General features: G+C 31.9%; 1 protein-coding gene across 1 annotated transcript in view; it reads left to right on the top strand.

Moving 5' to 3' along the window:
• Nup154 (nuclear pore complex protein Nup154) overlaps positions 1 to 24,566 on the top strand; it is a 54,484-nt gene that overhangs the window by 22,733 nt on the left and 7,185 nt on the right. Inside the window, exons 7-14 of the mRNA XM_072547067.1 lie at positions 1,490 to 1,742; positions 5,149 to 5,399; positions 9,543 to 9,817; positions 13,237 to 13,390; positions 17,771 to 18,030; positions 19,044 to 19,284; positions 21,693 to 21,921; positions 23,798 to 23,918. Coding sequence (XP_072403168.1) covers positions 1,490 to 1,742; positions 5,149 to 5,399; positions 9,543 to 9,817; positions 13,237 to 13,390; positions 17,771 to 18,030; positions 19,044 to 19,284; positions 21,693 to 21,921; positions 23,798 to 23,918 — 1,784 coding nt within the window. The remainder of the gene's footprint in view (positions 1 to 1,489; positions 1,743 to 5,148; positions 5,400 to 9,542; positions 9,818 to 13,236; positions 13,391 to 17,770; positions 18,031 to 19,043; positions 19,285 to 21,692; positions 21,922 to 23,797; positions 23,919 to 24,566) is intronic.

The raw sequence follows: 24,566 nt of genomic DNA, 5'->3' as shown, positions 1-24,566 counted from the left end.
TTGCAAGGTGGTTTAAGTTTCCGTTCAGGCATTTCTTTCTTGGTTTTAGATGATTGGTAAGACCACTATTTCTTAACTTTTTTGCAACATTCTTTTTCCAGTTACTTTCTTGTCTTAGTCTTTTCTTTTTTTTCTTAGTGGGAGTCTCAATCACAACGATGCCAGGTTCAGTCGGTATTAGATTTTGTTGTTCAGATAAAGGGGATGTTGAATTCTTATGTTCAGTTAAAGGTGGTGTTGAATTCTCGTGTTTAATATCAGATAACAGATTTTCTTGTTCAAATATAGATGGTGATAAATTTTTATATACATGCAGATGATGATGAACTTAAATGTTCAAATACAGATAGTGACACATTTTCAGGCAGTATTGTTGGATCTTGGTAATCCAGATCTTTTACTGAGTTATCACTATCTGCAAAGATTGAAAATAGCAAGTGAGTATTTTAGTTCTTTAGTAATTAATATTTAATCCACCTACCTTCATGGAAGGATGACGACGAGGAGCCACTTGAGGATCTGCTAGATGATGAACTTATAGACTCAGCACAATGACGATGGGACTGAGATATCACTTGATTGTCTAAAATCGAACGTGAATTGAATACTTATGCATAAAATCTACATTATATACTATGACTTACTCTGAGTCGTGTCTTAATTCTCATTAGAATAATTACGGGTTTCATTAATAGATTCCATGTTCTCATTGACAATATGGTGGGAATTTCGGAAATCATCGTTGTTTTTTGTGCTACTAACTCTAACATTAATTTTGATTTCGACCCCATCTGAAAAATATAAAACTAATAAAATCTTATATTCAGCAACTACAACGTTATAAATTTAAATAAATATACAACTTAATCGAAAAATATTCTGAAAAAAGAGTACATCAATAAATAATTCATCACATATTACCAAACAGCAAATGCTCTATCATCTTCAACGTTACTATTTGAGTTATCACAGATAAATTCATTATTTTTACATTAAAAACGTGATAACAAAAACCTAACACATTCCTTTTTATCTAAATGTTACAAGAAAAATGTGATAAAATGATATATCACATTGTCGAAAAAGAACAAATTATTCGAAATTACACTACCTTTTCACCAAAAACGTGATATGTTCAAATATCACGTTGTTTAAAAAAACTGCGAACACTTCCTTCTAACACCAACAGGTAATAACTGAGCTGTGCCTTTGTCGTCGCCACCTAGATCGCTTAATGAGAAAGCGCTACATTGTGATATTTGTTGTCTTTCTTTCATTGTGGCGCCAATTTTAAAGTAAAAATACCACGGTTTTGCTACATGTTAAACGCCATGTTAAATTGCAAGAACTTTTCAGAGCATCCACGTATTGCTATTATTTAAATAAGCCAGGCCAACATATCGTGTATAATCACTAATGTGGCATTAAATAATTGCTAAGTAAAGGTATCATGCATTATACTGTATACACTTTTATTTTTTTATTTTAGACATACAGTACCGTTTCCAGTGATGACTGCATATTTATTCTAAATAATCTAACTGCTCTCCATAATTTCCTAGCACGAAATACACAACTGTCAACCGTTAGCAAGAACCAAAATCAATTCCAGAACACTACACTTAATAATACATCTCTAAATATGACGAGAATGAACCATACAGTGCAAGACGCCCAAATGGAAGAAAAAGCATCACTGAATTCTTTCAAAATTCTTGTTTCGCTTTGTTGTCAAATATTGGGTAAGTAATAATAAGCAAATTGGTCGCCTTTCGCATCCCGAACGCCATATTTTCTTATTTACATAAGTATCATTCCTCATATATATTCTTCTTTAGATCGCTTCTGTGATCTCTACATTATAGGATCTTCTTGGTCTACCCCTAACTCTTCTAACAGGTGTATTCCACTTTTAATCTTTCTTTTGTCGTTTTTTTCATATGCTCCTACCATAGCAGTTGTTTTTCCTCTGTTATATCAGTTAGTGTTGTGTCTACTTCCATTATTTCCCTTATATCGTCATTCCCAATTCGGTCTTTCCTAGTATACTTACAGCAGCTTTAATACTCGAATATTCTTTTACTAATATTCTTATTGTCTTTTCGTTAGCGTCCACACTTAAGCTCCATAGGTCACCGTGCTTTCAACTAAATGCTTTTTCATCACTAAAAATGCGTCTCTTTGTGTTTTTGAATATACTGTCATCGCTGTGATATACTATCTTCGATGTCCTTCGAGGTCAGTAACGACTTAAACTGATGAAACTCATCCGAGATGGCTTTTGGAGGCTTGGAGGTTTGGAGTATGCATTTTAAGTATGTTTCCTCAGATTAACAGGACGACCTTTTGTCAAAATTATTTATTCCTTTGTAGTCAGAATTGTGATCCTAACTGTAAAATACAATGCCTGGTTTGATTCTAAATATTTCAAGCATTTTAGTTGTAGCTAGTTAACTTTTTTTCCCCATTATTTGTGCTTTTTGTCCTATTTTTCATTATTATTTTTGACAGCGCCTCTAAGACAAAAAAGTCCTTATAGTTGAGTTCTCTCACAATATAAGGTTTCTTACCAGATATACACGTCCTTGTACGGAAAATATTAAGCCAGTAATGCGTGATGTAAACTGGAACATATTTTTCACCTTTTCTATAGCACTTATACATGCGTTCTACCTCCATGTAGCTATGTCCACTCTCGAGAAATTTCTGTTATGTCACAAATAAGTTGGTTTTTGTTTGTACTTAATCCATTAGCAACGCCAGCATAAAATAAATCTATGTTTAAAATTGAAAATACGTGAATGCCAAGAAGTTTATATAGTACAAAGAATAAACATACATCTCTAACTGGCACTTGTCTTGTTTTGGCAGAACTAGAGTATTGTAAATAATAAAATTTTAACGGAAAACTGGAAATATCTGGTTTGGCTGAATAAAAGTGTCATCATTGGAGTTAGTTTTTTTTGAACCCCTTCTATTTCTCACATTTAAAATCTGTTTGGACTTCTCAGGTTTTGTCAGTACATTCTTTGAGAATTCAGGTCAAGGTCAAGTACAAAGGAGTGCTTAACCCAGAATCGATAAAAAGTGGAATCAGCTTATTTGGCAGTAAGCCGACTACACACACACACACCCACACACACATATATATATATATATATATATATATATATATATATATATATATATATATATATATATATATATATATATAAACTAAGGTACACTCGAAGAGTGGTGGGTTTTTCGGTCAAAGTGGAGAAATAAAAGACAAAGAAGGTGGCTACTTCATCTATTTATTGAAGACGTTTCGCTTTCTGCTCAGAAAGCATCATCAGTTCATCTAAAAAAAACAATGTGAAACCAAACATCCATAGAGAAGTTACAACAAAAGTGTGTTACCTTACAAAGACATGTAGCAGTCAATGATGTTAAAAATATGAAAAAACTTACGAAACTGGACATTCAGAGTTAACGTTGTATAAAATAATTAATTGAAACTAGGTATAGTGTGCAATTTAACAAAATTAGCACAGCAAAAGAACATGTGATAAAAATACATGTATAAAAAAGTTATTATAAAAACTTAAGTAAAAAACATTCAGGTTTATTTTAAAGTGTAAAGAACTAAAAAGATCATACGAATGCACTTCCAACAAATTTATTTAATAAATTAGATTTTAATTTTAACTTTAGGTAACATTATAAGTTATTTAAGATTAATAGTAATTTGCGGTCCTAAATGTTTGAACCTTTGGACTGTGGAAGTTGTATTAATCTTCACCTGTTAGCTGGCTAACTAGTGACGTCATAATATTATAATATATGATATTTTGGATTGACTTCGCATGCTTTGTTCTTTGTTGACAGATCAATCACTGTTGGGGTGTAGTGGTGATTTTAACCACCTGTTCCTTTCATTGTTTGGTTTTTTAACGACAAACTGTCAACCAAATTTATCACATTTTTTTAATATACCGCCTTATATATAGAGGTTGGTAGGTTGCCTTGCTGTTTATGTCACTTTGACCTCAAGGCCACTTCTCTTCACGTGTTTGCGTGGGTGTTAAACCTGTAAATTCATTTATCGGCGAGACTCAGTAAGCTAAAGACTGGTAACTTCATTTTATCTTATTACTATTAATCTTAAATAACTTATAATGTTACCTAAAGTTAAAATTAAAATCTAATTTATTAAATAAATTTGTTGGAAGTGCATTCGTATGATCTTTTTAGTTCTTTACACTTTAAAATAAACCTTAATGTTTTTTACTTAAATTTTTATAATAACTTTTTTATACATGTATTTTTATCACATGTTCTTTTGCTGTGCTAATTTTGTTAAATTGCAAACTATACCTAGTTTCAATTAATTATTTTATACAACGTTAACTCTGAATGTCCAGTTTCGTAAGTTTTTTCATATTTTTAACATCATTGACTGCTACATGTCTTTGTAAGGTAACACACTTTTGTTGTAACTTCTCTATGGATGTTTGGTTTCATATTGTTCTTTTTAGATGAACTGATGATGCTTTCTGAGCAGAAAGCGAAACGTCTTCAATAAATAGATGAAGTAGCCACCTTCTTTGTCTTTTATTTCTCCACTTTGACCGAAATACCCACCACTCTTCGAGTGTACCTTAGTTTATTTTGGATTGACGGTCGTACTCCTTTTCTATATATATATATATATATATATATATATATATATATATATATATATATATATATATATATATATATATATATATATATATATATATATATATATATATATATATATATATATATATATTTGTCAGTACTGTAATAAAATTCATAAACAAGGTCGTTCTAAGTCAAATCTCAGAGTGCAGACTATTGGAAATAGAAATAATAGAGAAGTAGAGAGATACCAATGCATATCACAGTCGTAGTACGATATATGTTTCAAACGTATTTGTACTTTGCAAATAACTTTATAGCTTTCACAAGTCTTAATAATTTGCCGGGGATGTTAAATTTGTGTATGGCTTGATACAATTTATTTCTTAGTATGCTATCACAAGCTGATTGCAAAGATATAAGGTGACGAACGCCAACTTATTCACTATCAATCGCAAAATATTTTAACATTATTGTAATACATAATTTTGGTTTTTGTAGGTCTGTGGAGAATCCTGTGTGAACATCAATTTCATTCATTGGTGGCGTCTCTTACGGAAAACGAACAGCAAATTCTCGTCAATACAACTTTTAAAGACTTATTCCTTTACAGACACGACATTTGTTCTTCGTTGATATCAGCTCTGGTTCAAACGTATCTGGGTGACAACGCTTCTGTAGACTCAATCAGCAGCAAATTAAGAGAAGTTTGTCCACAATTGTATAAAACCGAAGATATGGCATATTCGAAGGTAAACTGATAATGCACCTTAAAAGTGTAATATTTACATATTTTACTTTCATTAACGTTTTGATCGGGAATTAACCACTATTTTAAAATTGAAAATATTTTGAAGTTTCGACCTCCATATAGGAAGCCAGAAAATGGCTTTATTGGCGACGTGCAAGTACTTGGATGTGATACGAGAAACGATCGTGCGCGAGTAGCGGAGAAATCTTGCATTTTTTACTGCACATTTCATAGATTTCATAAATTCGTAGTGTCAATTGTCATATTTCATATTCGTTTTTTTATTTACACCTTCTGTCACTGAAGAAAATGGGATTTAGTAAATGCTGTGTTATAAATTGTAAAAATACAACAAAAAATTGGCAATTTAAGTTTTATTCGTTTCCAACTTCGAACCACAAATTACTACAAAGAGAAAAGTGGATTTATATCATAAAAAAGCATAAGTAACATAACCTAAATTATGCATTTTTCTTGCGCCCGATTTTAAAGTCAGTTTAAAATAAATAATTAAAAGTTCACTTTTAATTGTAAATTTTAGTTTCATAACACTCACTTAGAGTTCACTTTAACCAAAAAAATCGAGTTTAATGTTTAAATTTTATTTTTTTTTGTGTAAGTTTACAAAAATGCATCAAGTTTTTCTGAAGATGCATTAAGATCTATTCGCTGTACAAAAGTTTACAGCAAAAGAATTAATTGTTCAAACCAATATGATGATATCATGGGCCTAACCTGCTAATTTATGCATTATTTTAAAGCTTTGTTCATTTATGTGAGGAATAAATAAGTTAAGTTTACTCAGCTAAGTAACAAGACAATTACTCAATAATTACACTATAATCTGATTGTGACTGGTTGAATGATTAATATCTATGCCATTAAAAAAAAGATAAAATAACTTTTTAAAAATATCTTCAAATGTCAAATTTGTTATATCTACACAAATGTATATCTTGGTGTTTTCTATTTGCTAAAACAAAAATTTACAGAAAGTTTTTTGTCTTCCCTGAAAAAATTTTTTGCATCCATATTAACAGTAATGCTGTAATTTAATAATATATTTATTTGTATTTACACTACATACAACGTTTACCTTTTAATAACATACCGACATAACCTCAATCTTACTTTTTCTTCTTATTCTTTTTTGGGGCTACGTCCTTGACATTTATTCGGTAACCTCGATCTAACATGAAAGCGCAGTAAATTTTGCTGATTTACGACACCAGGTGTCGCTCTTCTGAACTTGCACGGTCCGAATATTAAACATTCGTTTTATTTAGCAGTAGCTACTTAAAACATTCGTTTTAAGTAGCTACTGTTGAGAGGTCGTATGTTCAAATCCTGTGCTGACGAAAGGATCTTTGTGGTTTCAAGTTTCTCATGGAAGGTGGGAAAGTATTCGAGCAATCAGTTGAACGTTTCAATAATCTTCTAAGCTAAAAGGGTGTATCGACAACTACCAGAAAATGAATCTACCTAGAACAGTATCTAAACCATTGAGAGGTAAAGTGGGATAAGCTTTAAAAACGGAAAATAGCAGGATAGGTTTTTATCATACAAAACAGATTATTGTAGTACGTTATGAGTACTGCCTAAAAGACTTTGCACTCCTAAACTTTGCTCAGTTGTAAGATGCATTGAATAATAAACGATTTAATAAACTAAAAAAAAAATACTTGGTTATAATCAGCAGTAGTAGCAGCCTCACTGGTGATTTCGAAAACAAGAAACACAAGTTTGGAAAACTAGAAAGTCTCAAGTACCTGACAGCTATTATCGTCTCCAAAAACGATCTGAATCCATATTATAGAATAGTCCATAACATATGAAATAATAAAACTGCCATTATTAACTGGGATAAGAAAATACTTTTAGTTATCTTAACATATCAAACATAGGAAGTGAAGTGAGCGAGACTCCGCTGACCAGAACACTTTGAATATGTGCCTAACAAGAAGATGACATAGAAAATCACAGACTAAAAGAAGGGTTAAATAGCGCCTGGAAGGAAGCAAAGAAGATGCCATAGATCAAGATGAGCGGAAGCGTACAGTTAACCAAACTCGTGTTCTACTACAAGGACTCTAGCTTCACGGCGTAACTAATGTAACTTAATAGAATATGCCATGTTCATTAATGTTAAAATACGCATTTGCTTGTGAAGTATTGACTAAATAATTAGTAGTACGGAGAAAAATTAAGGCTTGTTTCGCTCTCCATTGATGTCCCACACCTGATAGTAGATAGTAGAGGTGTCTTACTGATTATATGTAATTTATACTTTACTACACCATTATTAATGCCAAGACAATTTATTGTCGTCAAAACAATGACGCATTTGAATCACATGAACAGAAATTTGTGTTGCGATATGCAGAATGCAAATATACGGTTTTTTTAACAAGCATATGATTATTTTTCTTTATTGCTAGTATCATTATACAGTTTAACTACTTTTTCACAGTTATTATTTACCTGTACATTGTGTTTACTCTAATCATAAAACAAACTTCAGTGTTAGGTTATCAATACAAAATTGGTAGATCGCTTGCCTACATGCTAATTAAAATTAAGATAGTTGCAAACACAAGCACACTTTTTCATACTAAATCGACTCGCGCAACTAACTATTATTTTTAGTAGTGAAATCAGTACTGAAATTAGCATAATGGCAAGCAGGCCTTACGTGTGGGATTGTATAACTATACTGGGTTATCTCTTTCAAAAGTTTTACTAGTAGCACGCATGTCGAGCCTGGCCTTCGCTTTATCACTTTGAAGCTTCAAACTTTGACGATCAAATTCGAAGACTTTTTCCAATTTTTCTGTCAAATTCGAAGACTTTTTCCAATTTTTCTGTCAAATTTTCAATGTACGTCAGGGATGAACGTTCTTCTTCGCAGGGAGACAATCTTCCAAAAATAACATCTTGAAGAAGCTTCATTTATCTTCCGGTGATCATCATCGATGGAGAATAACCGTTTGCTTCATAGAACTTCTATAGGCTAACAGGAATAGAGGAATATCCCAATCTTTTTGATTATCAGCAACGAACATTGGAAGGTATTGACAAACAGTTCTATTGTGTCTTTCAACTTTTCCATCTTATTGAGGATGGAGAGGCGTAGTGCGAGTTTTCTTAATTAACCCAAGATTAATTCTTGCCATAATGCTGATTCAAAATTTCGTCCTTGATCAGAATGTAACTCTAAAGGAACTTTTGTTTTGATACGACATGTGTTATGAATGGTTCTGCTACTGTAGTCGCTTTTTGATTAGGAATGGGTACAATTTAAGGCCATTTTGAAAAATACTCCATTGCGACCATTAAGTACTTATTCCTCCTTGTCCATTGAATATCCATTGCAAGCCGTTCGGAAGGACATTGTCATTTTACCACGACTTCTTGTTCTAGGGCCTTTTCTACCATTACATAAATCGCATTTCTTACACCAGTCTTCTACATCTCGGCGGCAATTGATCCAGTAAAATCTGTTTTGAACTCTGGCAAGTGTTCTTTTAACTCCAAAATGTCCCCCGAAAGGCTGCTATGAAGATCTTGTAACACACTTTTAATGTGTGATTTTGGCAGTACTACTTATTGAATTGTACGTACTCCATCAGGCATCTCCCACTTCCGATACAATAGACCCTTGGAAAGATACAGAGAACACGTTTTACCGGCATATTGTAACTCAAACAAACAATTGGATTCTATTTATACTTGAATGTTTTTACAAATGATTGAGTAAACTCCATTTCGAAATTTTTATGAAATACATAGTCTGAGATTGTGCTTTTCTGCGTCTAAAAACGAGAAAGCATTCACAAAATGGTCTGTCAATATTTTTCGATGCATTGCGTTGATATGGAAGTACTAAGTTATTGTTGTATTTATGTCTTCTTTCTTACTGTCTTCTTTCGAATATTGGTTATTAAAAAGTAAAGTTGATTTTTCTTTATATACGCAATAAATATGAAAAGCAAGGACATTAATTTCTCCATTACTGAAAACATATAAAGGTTTAATTAATTTCGCCTTTGTAGATTATAGTTAGAATGTTTAGCTTTAGTCTGAGTAACAGTCTTATATTTTAATTATGTTCCCATAATATAACTGAATAAAAATATTATTTCAGGCAATCGAAATCCTAAAATCTGCTCGAACAATACAAAATGTCGGAGAAAAAGAAGAATTGCTTAATTCAGCGCTACAAATTTGTAAATCTATCGGACCGAATTTGAACATAGGTGATGTCTGTAAAGAATTCTGTAATCTTAAAGGATATAAAGCTGTAACTGAATTATGTTGTCATTATGCCTCAAAATTAGACCCAGAAAACATTGCGGAGATATATTACAATGCACCCGATAGCACTGGAGACCAGGAAGGTTATAATTACTATCAAAACAGGTAATAGATTAGTTTTATATGAATCATTTGTGAATATCATGACCGGAATAACAAGCATGTAAAAACAAAAATCAGTCAGTTATGTTTTTTTCAGCAAAAATCAAAAATGATGTGGATACATGTATAGTTTATAAAGTCTGTCAAACAAATTTAAGGTCCATTAATGATATCAATTTAAATGTGATCCAATAAAGTGTTTATTATAGTAGTCAAGAACTATGGGTTTGAAAAATGTTATACTGGTGGCTTTATTGCTGGATATCATCTATGATTATGACAGTAATGAGGGGATAATCTTACATCGATAGTGGAAGCCAAGTGTGTTTCAAAATGTTCTTGCTTTGTTTAAAAACAATAGGATATTTAAAAAGAACCATTTGAAAGATTAAGAGCTTAAGTTTAGACAAAAAAATTAAACACGATTCCTTTAAAAATGAGCCTTCCATTATTCGCCAAAGATAAAGGGTTTAAAAGCGAAGCGATTTTACTATTTTAAAAACTGAATTCATAAATTCAAATTTATAAAAGTCGCAGTGTCTCCCGTTCTAATAAACGAAAATTGCTATTTTATTTTAATTTGGGGTACCACGTGGCATTATAAAAATGCATGTAGTTAATTTGTGAATTGTTTATTTAAGCGATTAATTTACGATTTAAAATAAATATTTATGTATTATAAATATAAATTAACTATTAAATTTTAACAATAAATTATAAATGAAAATTATGGGACAATTATGGAATTAATCTGTATCTATATTTACATACTTAATTTTTATTTAAGGTCGGTGGCCAACATAAGGCCACGTTAACGTTTGAATTTTTTTAAAGGGGGCATTTGAATTAGAAAATATCAAAATAGCTTTAAACGTCAGTTAACTTACCGACAACGTATACTACTTTCGTTTTTACTGATACATTGTAACAAATATGAATTATTTTTAATTTTACTTTTTTTGCAAGTTGGCCTAATTTGGGCCAGGTGTTCCGAATAAGGCCAATAAAAATAAACCATTTTATGTTTATTTAGAATAAAAAGAAATACAACCGACTGCAAATGAGAGTCAAATTTATTTTACATTATGTTTAAAAATGAAACAATATAATTTTGAATAACTTATTTACAAAGTGAATATTTTTCAAAAAGTACATTTTGGGAAGATAAATGCATCTTTATCGGATTGTGTAAGTCCAACGCATTCTTCGTGCAAATACCGTCCACGGGCTGAGCACATCCTCATATCTCTGATATGGTCCTCGTCACAAACCAAGCAGTTTGTTAGTGAGAGCAGTCAAGACTTTGTTAATGGCTTCTCAATTGTACCACTTGTAGACGGTAGTGACAGATCAACAATTTCACTCCTTAAAAATTCCTTGTTCATTTTCATTTGGAGGCGTTTGGACTATCCATTTTTCTTTTTAATAGTTTTAAGTGCAGTGTTTCCTTTTCAGAAGGAGCATCAAACAAATTAACCACTAGCTTTTGGGCTCGTGACTTAATGGAGTTTTTTCTTTGAATCCTTTTAGTTTTAATATTGGGACTGAACAACATTTCTGCGAAGGACGTGTTTAGCTTAGATGTGGTGTCTTCAAAGGTAACAGATGGTACAGGTTCCATATCTTTAATGTCTAATCTGTCATAAATCGAGTAATTTGAAGAATCATCAATTTCAGAGCTAATATCTTGTCATTTGGAAGGACGTTTAGGAAGTAAAGTTTTGATCCTTTTAGCTGAAGATTGATTCATCGGTTCACTTTCTGCACTTTTATTCTGATTTGTAGAAGTGTTTGAGTCTTGTTCATTTCCATTTTCATCATTGGGATTTTTAAGCTCGGTTAGGCAAGAAGGTGCATAAGCGCTCTCTGGTTAATTCCCGTAGCTTTGAATCCGGAGATAATATTTTCTTGTATCATAGCCTTAGTCCAAACTTCGGAAAATATTCGCCAAAGACTGTGCGTCTTATCGAGCGTTCAGGATTATTCATCCAAAAACGAAGAATCTCATCGTCCCAAAACGATTCGAAAAATTTGAAAACAGACTTATCCATAGGCTGTAGCTTATGGGTTGTATTGTCTCGCGGAAAAAACATAATAATGTCGTACTTTTCAGCAGCTTTAACGATGTTTGCATCTAAATGAAACTTTACACCTTAAAAAATCAACAAAGTATTTTTACCTCCAACTCGAAACTGTTGAAATGTTCGATTCACTTCACAAAAACATCGTGTCATAACTACCTTGGTTCCAAGAGGAAGATTTTCTTTCCATTCTGATTTTATCCTCTGACCCTTAACTAATATCGTCGGTGGTATGTTCTGACCACTAGCATTGGTACACGACGCGATTGTCACGTTTTTAGCGTGCTCAGATGCTACTCACTATCTTTGTCCTTTTTTTTGGCAAAAACTTAGTGTTGGTGGTGCAGTGCCAAATGGCAGCTTTTTCATTGATCTTGTAACCGGCAACTTTCCAGTAACTTTTCGGCAACGTTCAATTCCTCTATGACTACCTTCAATTTGTCAAAGTAATCAGTGACAATCACTTTCTTATGTTTACTTGCTCTTGTTGGATTAAAATTTTGTGTTTTACGCCTAGTAAAATTTATCAAAAATACGCCCAATTTATCAAAAGCAGTTGTTGGATACCCGTATCAAAAAGTGTCACGAAAAAGGCTTTTTATTTGCTAATTTCTATGGTCTATAATGTGCGCAAATCAAAATCTATATGTTTGCAATTTTTGCAAAAATGGCTACTATTTTAAAAACTTCGATTTCGTGTAATTCTTTCCAGAAAATGCTAGAGGCTCCGTTGAAACATTTTGTGCAGGTAATTTTATTTAGTTTTAGCTGTGGACAAGATTTGAATTGTGCCGCACGGGGATTCACACAATAATTGTTTGATAAAATTACATCTCCCCTTACTGCCGTAGTCATAGATAATATCCAGTAATAAAATATATGTAATAATAAGATATATGTTTGTAAAGGGATTAATATTAATATGGCCCAATATAGAAACGTAATTAGAAAGTCGACCTCACATAGGGATTGGCTAAAAAGGTAAAAATAATGATGAAGATGGTTATTCAGATTGTTTCTTTTTTTTTAATACTTTGAATTTTAGTTTTATTTTAGCTATAAGGCTATAGTTTGATGTTACATTGTTTATCGTTATTTGCTTAATGCAATTATTGTGTCAAATGGATGCAGCAGTCGGTCTAATCCGCTGCTTCACACCAAAAATTAATTTAATACATTTGTCTAATAGTGTAATATATTTCCTCTAATAAACCATCCTTTCATACATATTTTCTATACAAAATAGTTTCGATGATTTACATCTGCCAAGTGACCTACTTTTTCTTATTAACGTTTTACTAAATGTTTTGTTTCAGAACCTAACCAAATGTTTTGTTTCAGAATGGAAATTTATAGGCATCTATTGAATATGTTAAATTCCATGTATCAAGAACTTAATGTAACTCCAGTACCGTGCCTCAACTACGACCTCGATTTTTCAGTAACTCAATCAATTTTGACAGATACTCCAGCACAGTCACAAATTGGATATATGGTAAATTGATTTTTTATATTATTTTAATCTATATGTTGTTAGATTAAACCACCTTAGTTAGTGTATTATAAACCAAATCTACAAAGACCCATTCTTTGTAATATTCCATAATATATATATATATATATATATATATATATATATATATATATATATATATATATATATATATATATATATATATATATATATATATATTGTATTTGAGATTTCCGCGGGTAGTAATATAGTTCTTACAGTTCTCCTTGGTTATACTTTGGCGTTGTTTTCTGGATCATTTAAATTAAGTGAAATATAACAGTTTGACTTACCCTTTGCACTCTTAATCATGCTTTAAAAAGTTAACAATTTTTTTTATGTTTGATCAAGGTGATTTTTTTATGGAAATGCGTTCCAAGTTCAGAAGGTTCACCAACCTTAAATCAGAAATTTAAAAATATACCTTCTGAATACACCTAGGATAGGATATATAAATCAGACTAAACAGACTGCCGCCGCTAATTTATCATACAAATGATAAAATAATGAAGTATTTGGTGCTGATGCGACAATATAAGAGCCTAACCGTAGAAATATGATGTACCTAGTAAGGGGACATACGAGCGCAACGGTAAAACGAGTGATGTTCCCCATCCGGGGACATACGAGTGCAAAGTGTTATATGATAAAGACAATGATTCTAAATGTGTTTATTAAAAACTTTTTAATAAATAATCTAACCTTGCCTAAAAGTAAATATTAAGGAATTTTTTTAAAATATGATATTTTGTAAAAATACCACTTCGTCTAATCTACCTAGTTGTAAAAGTTTGGTTTAATTAATTCTGGATTCAGGAACAACGTCAGTTCTGCCGACTTACTTTTTCATTAAAATAAAAGTTGATTCGTCAGAAAAAAATTCATCTCTGTCGATGAATTTAAATTTCTTTAAATCATAAACTAATAACCGTATGACATAAGTGATATATTATTTCCTCTCAAGTTTGTTACACTTAGTCAATGAGATTTTTTTACAGTACAACAACTGCATAGAATTTTCCTAAGCTAAAACCTATACGAACATTCAAAATCATTCATATATTATGTAGACACAGCAAAAAATATAATTTGCATTATTTTGATAAGTTTATTACTCAGAAATTATATAATTATATATAGCATTGAACAACCAATACGCCAATGGATTTTTAATTTATATCACCCGGCGGTGGTCAATATCGTTTTCAAACAAATGTCCATAATCTGAAAAAATGAAGCTCTCACTAAAATAAGAGTTTTACCACAAAATGGCTCAATACATTGTGAAAAGATTTCCAAATTTTTAATAGAGAAATAAATGTTTAACTACTTTTCGTTGGAGAACCATTGAATTTATGGTGATAATTTATGTAGGGCGAATAATTTTACCTTTGTCATATGCTTCAGAATGTAACTAAAACGCAGAGATACCTTGTAACCTCGGAAATCTTTTTTGGATGGGGTTTAGAAAGGTCACCAATGGAGACACTGCGAACGGCAGCTAGATAGTTGGTGGAGAGCGAGTCGCGTGTTCGAAACTAGCTTTTGGAACCGGGAATGGATCCAACAGAAGAAATAATAAAGATAAGACAAGATAAGATAGATTAGAAAAGACAAAGAAATAGATACCAAAAGATAAGAGAAGATAAGAAAAAAGAGCGCCACTTATCTTTTTGGGGTTACAAGGGGAAAATTTAGAAACCTTAGAAACGAAAAGAGATAAGGAGAGATAATTAGGTTCTGAGACCAAATACCAGAATAGATATTAATAGTTAATTATTAAATAAATGTGGTCAACACACTACATAATCAAATAATAAATATGTTCGGTGGAATTCGTCCACCTACTTACCTACCGACCATAGATAGAGACCTCAGAGAAGGTGACTGGAAGAATAGAGTGCTGTGGAGGACGAAAACGGCGAACTCATAATGGGAAAAGCCGAAGAAGAAGAAGAAGACTTACCTACAAACATATATAGCTTGATCTTCCTCCTGGTCGAAGATATCGTGATAGTTAAATATTTTTATTAGCAAATATTCAGAGATACTCAATTATCAGGAATCTTCTGAGGAGTAGATAAATAAAATTCAGTAGGTAAACAAAACAAAATATGTATATTCAAATAACTGAATCACCAGACGGTTGAATTCCAAAAACAAAAATACAAATAAATCTACCGTAACATATAAAAAATGTGAAATCTTTCATTATGATAGATACAGACATATGCACATATAAATAAAATATAACATTAAGCAGAACTCGATGTTTAAAAAAAAAACAAAAGAGTAGATCATATAAATATCTCTCCTTAATGTTTTAGGCTTATCACGAGAGAACTGGCTTTAAAAGTAATAATTTATAGCAAGCACAAAATAATACTAAATTAACTTACAATACAGTTGCAAAAGTACAGAGACAAGATTATAAAATTCGGTTTTACCAAAAATTAAAATAGGGACCAAACCGTATTTGGTTCACAAGAAGCTACTCGCACAGCTTTCATTTAAATAATGAGTGTTTGGTTGAGTTTACCGAGTACAAGCTGAATATAGCCGTAAATGTCAAACATGAAATAAAATATTTCGGTTTGGCAATGTTGGGATGTTTTTATAATGCATATGTTGTATTCTTTAAATATAAAAAGAGAAAGCTTTTAAAAATTACTATTTTTTATATTCATACTTGCAGTATGAATTCTGCAATTTTTAATTAATATGAAACAATAACGAGTAAATATTTGCCTCTTTCGAGATTAATTGCAAACATCTGTTACAATCTGGCAACGACTGATTTGACGATTGCCAAATCTATCCCCTAATTTATCAAAGCGCAATTTCCAAAAAAAAATTCTAATAATTAACTGCAATGAATCTCCAAAAAACAAATATTTACTCATTCTTGTTTTATATAAATCAAAAATTGCATAATTCATAACATAATATAAACAAAATGTACTTTTATAAAGCTTTATCTTTTTATATTTGAAGTATACACACATTATAAAAACATGCCAACACTGCTAAACCGAAATTTTTTGTTCCATTAGACATTTACGGCTATAATCAGCTTATATTTTCGGTATGTTTGTAATTAATATTTGCTAATGAAAAGATATGAAGGTTAATGAAAGTTCTGAAAAGTTCTATTGATGAAATAGTTGTTCCTTAGAGGAATTGATTGCATCGGTGGTTAGCTTTAACCACTGATCAGGAAAATGCTGTCGAAGATAGCCCGTAGATTACCTTACCTTTGGAGATAATTGGAGGTAATTTTAATAGTAAGACCACTTAAAGTAACTATTGCCTTTTAAATCGCACTGCATTTAAACCGTACTCAACTTTAGTATCAAACTCTGAAGTTAATTTATAATGTATATTTGATCTACTCGGTTGTTAGATCAAACTACTTGGTATACAATAGAAGTGTATATATACACTAATAGATAAATTCCCAGAGAAAGAAATACGTCCAAACTCTTAGACGACGCAACCAAAAGTCAGTCTAATCTCTTAGACTACCCAACGAAAAGTGATTCTCTCTTTTTTAAATTGGACAAACTATCCCCTAGAACAGAATCATCCTCACTTAAAGAATTCCTTCTTAACAAGAACCGACTTATTTTCATTTTCGGTGCAAACATATAAACATAACGGTATTTTTTAAAACAGGAAGCATAAAGGCAAATAACTGTACAATATCGAGGGAAAGGTTCTCTTTGAAGTAAAGCTATTTGTAAGAAGTTTAAAAAATTTTATTACTCTCTTTACAGCGCTATAAATGGATATCTACCATTAGCACAGTATCATCTACACATGTGATGTTATTGATAGTTCTGCCGTTAACTTTTACTCCGATCGTTGTTTCGTCTTCTTATTTGATAATATTCTACGTTCCCTACTATCCCAAAAATCAGGTAACGCTGTACGAAAATTGATGACGCACATCGAAATTATATCGCTATTTTCCGAATCATAGCAAATAAAAGAATAAATCTATAAAACCAAAAAGTCAAAATCCGAAGATTTCTTACTTTTCGAAACCAAAATTCATATTATTGCCTAAATCTATGCCTTATACAATTTTCAAAGCAAAACGGACGATGAATGGAGCGACATGAGAATCTAAAATTTGTATTCCACAAAATACCAACTCATCTAGGCAAGAACTTTTCGTGAACTGGTTTCTTATACTCAAAACTGGTAAATAAACATACAGGAAGACAGTTAAGATTTGATTTCAGTATAGTGCCTCCACTATTCGCTTATGGGTTTTCGCTATTTCCAGGTTTCTAGCCCAACACTCATAACATACTGTATTACTTGTCTTTAATCATGTTAAAACTACTTTTCTTTTAGATGAAACAAGTGATCACCGATATTTTGGAAACTCCCGATCAAATAATGCATATAACCTTATACGATTGGCTAATATCTAAAAATATGACTGGAGATTTACTAACAATTAACAACGATTCCTTGGAGACATATCTTAAAAGAACAGCAGCTCAAAATCCAAATGATACTGTTGCTTTGGACCTTCTATGGAAATTCTATGAACACCGCAATGACCATGCTGCTGCAGCTAAAATTCTTAATAGCCTGGCATCAAGAAGTGGGTAAGTGGTGTTTTGGTTAGTTAGGATGTAGATTAATAAAATTGATTTAATAGGAATGTTAAATATTATGGTTATATGGGATTAAGCCACAATTGATTGTAATGAAAATTATATTTTATAATTGTTATTTGACGTTTCGATTTCCACTTCGAAGATCGTTTTCAAAAATGATTATTTTAAATTAGTGAGCTGTTATTATAACCAACTTTTTGGCGGATAGTGTTTTGCAAATTGACGGTTAACTTACTTGGCCTCAATGTTGTAGGCAAATAGCCACGCTTTCTGTTGATAATTCTGAGTGTGATGTTTGTACTCTCAGAATGATAGTTAATTCTGATTGTTTTGTGTGTTTATGTGTTATGTGTTTTTGTATTATGTGCTTATATATTATATGTTTATGAATTGTGTTTTGTATATGTATTATGTATAATTGAATATGATCTCCGTCTCCGTCTTTCTAATTAATCCGCTAATGTTGGTATGTTCTTGCTGCTGACTTCTTCTTTTGGTATTGGCAACCAGAGCTTACTACATTCTTTTGAACGTTTGCTACACATTTTTCTTCATTAAGTAAGATGAGACCTGCTACTTTGATTATTCTCTTTTTTACGTCTGTTTCTTTCATGTGTCGATTTGTCGAACTCTCTGTTTTTGATGTATGTTTTATGTTCGTTTATCCAGACACTTAGTGGTCTTGTGGTTTCTCCTACGTAGAAATTGTTACATTCAAAGCGTATAAGCCATTTACATATGATATTGTTATCATCTTTACATCCCTTCTTATGAGCGTTTTTGGATTACTTATAATGTTTTGTTTTTTCCTTTCTTCAATCTTGTGAAATTCTTTGTTTATAAATAATAAGCGGGTAATCATTTTTTGTTTCCATTCTGTTTCTATTTATAGTGGGAATATGAGCTATCAGAACTTTTGTGCATTATTTAGTACACATTTGCTAAAATTTTACTCTGATTCAGTAAGCAATTAAATTTAATTTATTAATGTTTCTTTTCAGTATTAACATTCCTCTAAAAGAAAGATTGGCCTACTTAGCCCGATCCATAATGTGTATGAGAAGCGACAAAATAGGATATGCGCCATATTTAGGTGTCTTCCTGAGAGATTTGGAGGATAAATTAGAAGTGGCCAAGGTACAAGAACAAATTTTAGAGGCTGTTATGAATCAACAAAATCAAATCGAAAATTATGGAGATATTGTTGCAGCTCTGAATTCGGGACTTTTTGAAATATCACAGGTATCTATATATTGTCTTCAGATCTTTAAAGCTTTAAATGTATATCTGATAATCAAATGTGATGCTATTGTTGGTCTTACACCTTTTTGCCAGAAGCATTTTATTCTTATACAACTATTATAGACACCTTTCTATTTTTATCGAAAAACTACAAGTTCTGTTTTTAAGTTCCGGGTTAACCCACCAAATGATAAAAATTACTAAAATTTTTCAGGATAATATTAACATATTGTATAGTACAGTAGCCACCGCCTTACTGGATAGACACAAATAATGAAACCTGGAGATCTAATTGGTCATATAAAAATCTTGGAAGAAATGCCATTTAATTCTAAGGACAGGCCGACAGATAGCATGCCAGTCAAATTCGACTTCGAAACACCCTTTAAAGTGGTCATAAAAAACCCTCATTGCTGAAGAAGTTAAACCGAAACTGGAAGAAGGTTCACTCGTATGGTATATGGATGGATCTAAGATAGACGAAAGGGCAGGAGTGGGAGTTACTGGACCCAATTTTACGCTACCCAAATCTCTTGGAAACGCCCCAACTATCTTTCGTGCAGAAATCAATGCTATAGACATTAGTGCCCAAGAATGTCTCATCGAGGTCCCACCGAGACACTCGTAGGGCAAAAGTCTTTATTTTATCAGACAGTCAAGCCGCCTAAAGGCTCTTTAGTTATGAGTCAAAGTTGGTTTGGAACTGTAAACAATCCCTCAAGAAGCTGGCAAACGCAACAAAGTAGCTCTGATGTGGTTGCCAGGTCACAAGGGAATTGCAAGAAATAAGGAAGCGGACAGCCTGGCAAACGAAGGGGCTAATACCCCAGTCCAGGGTCCAGAACCCCTACTGAATTTCTTTAATATATTTTTTTTATATCAAGTTATTTGATATATTGTTTAATAGGACTTAAGATCACTTTTGAGAACTCACGCGTAGTGGAATTACGATTTCTAGTGATACTTGAAAGCGATTTCTAAAAAAAACTATGTCTATATACTTCCCACCCAAATGTGGACATTTCAAATCAGATACAGCCTGGTCTATTGAAGGAAACCAAATATTTCGTTTATAATTCGTGAAATATAATTTAAAAAAAAAGAAGAGAAAAGTACATAATTTAATGTTTGAATAAAGGTGTGATTTTACCGCGGACTCTAAGATTAAATACTCCAAACTGGAAATGTATTTAACAGCTATACTTTTATTTTTGTAAGATGTAACTATATTCTTTATCTTTATTTCTCCATTATTATCATCTTATCCGGTGTGTGTAAGTTCTTGGAGGGGATACGAGAAACGATCGTGCGCGTGAAGCGGCGGATGCTTGCATTTTTTAGCACATTTCATAAGGATTATCAGTGGAGAAAATGGGATTTTACAAATGCAAATAAATTATAAAAATACAACAAGAAATAGTCAATCTAAGTTCTATTCTTTTCCAAATTTAAGCACAAATTAATGCAAAGAGAAAGGGGAATTAAAAATAAAATATAAATAAAAGTTACAATAATTATTGTATTAAAAAAACAAGTCATTTTATTTGCAGTTTACTAAAAACTTCGCTGCCACTAGGTGTCGCTCTTCCGAAATGTTTACCTTTTAATAACCTTTATTTTAAATGTTCAAATGATGAAATTTAAACGTAAAAAATATACCTACCCATTTTTACAGTCAAAAATCCATTCAAAATTTTCAAAGTTAATTATCGATATAAATTATAATAATTATTGTATTAAATAAACAAATTTAAGTCATGTTATTTGTGTTTATATACGACTAATATATTAAATGTGCTAAAAACTTCGCTGTGTCGTTTTTCCTAACTTGCACTTAGCGAATAAGAAGTTTTATTTAAAATGTTTTTGTAATAACGGCACCGATACAAAAAATAACACCAAGTGGTTTTCATGCAATACTGGGACAACTCTAAAAGTGTCACTAGAGAATGCCAAATATTTCAGCAATACTGACTTAACTCAAAATTTGTCACTTTTGATTACAAAAACGTGCCCTGATCCTATCAAGCGTTGGACGCAAACTGAGTACTGTCAGTAATGCAGCCAATACTTGGATTGGAACTAATCAAATAATACAATAGCGAGACTTCTGCCATCTTACGGCCTAATATTGAATTAAGAGTTATGCCGGTATTTCTACTAAAAATCATGTGTCTTTTCATATGTACACCTGTTCATAGTCCAAAACGCGTGCTTTTGAGTTGTACCACTATTGCAGCCCATGCGCGATATGATCACTGCAATATGTAAATTTATTATATATTTTATTTTATGACAGACTTTCTATCGACGGATTTCTTTTACATGGCTCATCTCCAATTTTGTTATATGCATTTACTTGTAAGTCTTGTTGCAGAATTATGATTATGAACGTATCTTATTTGTAGTTGTACGAAAATTTCGCTGAGCCGTTCAAACTCCTCGAATGTCAGCTGGCCATTATTGATTGTGCCGGATATACCGATCCAGCGTTAATAGAAACTATATGGCAACAAATATTGACCGACGAGCTAAAGAAGACTACCGGAACTGGAACAGACAAAGTATGTCAATTATTAAACAAAGTCAAACATTTAGCCAAAAATTATGCTAAATCAATGAACTGTTTTCCTTTAGGTAAGTCAAGTATTTTCTTTAATGAATTTTAAAGATTTTTTTATTTATTTAAGAATATTTCTTAGGTGCCTAGTTTAAAAGACCTCTATGTTATCGTAAGTTTTGAAAACAACGTGGATATGTCAAGATTTCTTCAAACGTCACTTGCTAGGACAATTCATATCAAATTTTACTTCAACATTCTCAAATCTATAGGAATGTCTTAAAAACGTTTGAATTAGATAAGCTTTCCTTTTGGTAACGAAAAAAAGTTGTGTTCGTCAAATATTGCGTTTGTGAGGTGTGTGACTAGTTTTACAGTGGAGTATACAAAACCGTAGAATTAACTTATTAACATAGTTCAGTTGATTTTTATTTCATTTCTGAAAAAACTTAGTAATACATCGCAGATAGGTCGCTTGGAAAATGTTATGCCCCAAATTTGGTCAGATGTCATTGAAGAAAATGAGAACGATTTCCGAGGTGTAAATCGAAACGTCAAAATAACCGCATTTTCAATTAAAGTTGTGGTTATTTCCCATTAAAAATAGCAGATAATCGATCAATCTTAGAGGCTATTTGGTTGCAATTATTAATTCATTACAAATGCAAATCTTTAAAGGGCAGGTAAGGGTGGTCAAAGTAAAATCAATCAAAATAATTTCCTTTGCTGTTGTATAGATAATGTTCGTATATATATTATTTTTCAAAGGGTCTTTTTTATAGAGGCGTATAAGGGCGTATAGATATTATTGTTCAAACCCTGTTCACATAGGAATTAAAATATAAACCCACGATTATATACCTAATACAGATATCAAAATACAGTGTCGGAGCATTACAAAGGGACAGATTTTAGAGGAGAATGATTATGTGATAAATAAAATTAATATTAAAGCAGATAAATCGAATTAATGTTTATTTAAATAAAACATTTCGGTAATGTAGATAAATTAAAATCTTACTGAGTAATTTATAAAATATGTTCTTCCATTAAATATATTCATACCTTTGGTCCCGCCTTCCATGTGGTGCAGTTTTAGAAGTTCCTCAGTTACACAAAAATCTTCATTGATGCATCTAACAAAAATTAATAGCTGATTTTTGTCAGTAATATCAACAGATTTGTCCAGGGCTAAGGAGTAGTACAAACAATCAAGAACTGTGTCGGCTATTTTTTTAAACACATCAGTATTCAGCTCATCAACTCTCCTAGATACAGTTTGATGGGAAACTGAAACACATTCAAAATTTTTGGCCATTGCCAAATCATTTCTCCATCTCTAAATGCTTTTTTACTTTTGACAAGCTCTAAACATACTTCATATGATGCTGCTAAGCTTGATGATTGAACAGCTGTCGGTTTTGTAAATAGAGATTTTTGTTTATTCAATTTAGCTTTAAGTTCTTTTACAAGAGTGTTGCGAGCTTCACCTTGATATTTGTCGTATTTTGTTTTGTGCTGGGTTTTATAATGCCTACTAATATTGTATTCTTTTGATACCGCGAGTACTTGACAACAAATAATGCACTGAGGTTTGCCTTTTAATTCGATGAAGAAATATTGATTTTCCCAATTTCCTTGGAACGTACGATTCTCTTCGAAAATTTTGCGTTTTTTGGCACTACTTATTCTGAATTTAACATTTAATTTATTCGCCACTGTTAACAGCTAACTGCCCGCTCATCAGAAATGGGTGTTCAAGATTAACTACTTTCTTAAGATTATGGAAAGTTAGACAGGGTTGGAACAGGTAAAAGTTATTAATGGCAATATTTTTGAAATGTATTTGAGGGGGCCGTAGTTTAACAAGCCTCGGGTCGCATGCGGCGCGCGTGCCTGAGGTTGGACCACACTGTTGTAGATAACTGAATTAATAAAACTGTTTTGTTTCAGATTATATTATCTATGAATTAGAAATAGTGAATGCAAAGTTAAGAGGCGATAGACAACTAGTACCTACAGCTCTTGAGAGTATGAATATTCCGTTTGACAGTCTCATCACCGTTTATAATAAGTGAGTTATTTTTTTTATTGATTTATTTATTTATGTATCTTCTGTATGCAAGTTTATGAGACCTGATTCGTTACGGAAGTAGCAGGAAAGAGGCCCAAAAAAACCTCTAGGCTTCGCACGTCGTTTTTGAAATCAATGCATTGTCTGAATATAATTACAGACTCCCAACCTATATCCTAGACGGAGGCATAATAATATATTCAACAGTGGACGCTATAGTTGATGATGATATAATCAACAGTACGAGTTTGAATATCCTTGCTTAGCAACGTTTTGACGTGAGAAGTATTTAATAAATCTATTGATAGTCATGAATTCTATATAAACAGAATATTTTGACACATGCCCATATTATCTCATCTCTAATATATGGTTAGTTAGAAAAAGAGTAGCGGAAACGGGCTAAAAGCGATCCAGTGTTGAGAACATTGGAAGAAACTGAGGGAGACCTATGTCCAGCAGTGGGCGCGATTGGCTGAATGATGATAATGAAGATATGGTTATGTACAACCTATATTAAGAATATTGTATTTGTATGGGGTTAAACCTTAATTGATAATAAGATTATTTTAAAAATCAGGAGCTGTATTAACCTGTAGGTGTTTATTAATTGGCGTTTTGTTCTTACCAAATTGACATGACACTTAT

Source organism: Diabrotica undecimpunctata, chromosome 1 (assembly GCF_040954645.1).
Source record: "Diabrotica undecimpunctata isolate CICGRU chromosome 1, icDiaUnde3, whole genome shotgun sequence".
NCBI lineage: Eukaryota > Metazoa > Arthropoda > Insecta > Coleoptera > Chrysomelidae > Diabrotica > Diabrotica undecimpunctata.
Note: the sequence above shows the minus strand (reverse complement) of the source record. Positions and strands in the feature narration are given on the sequence as shown.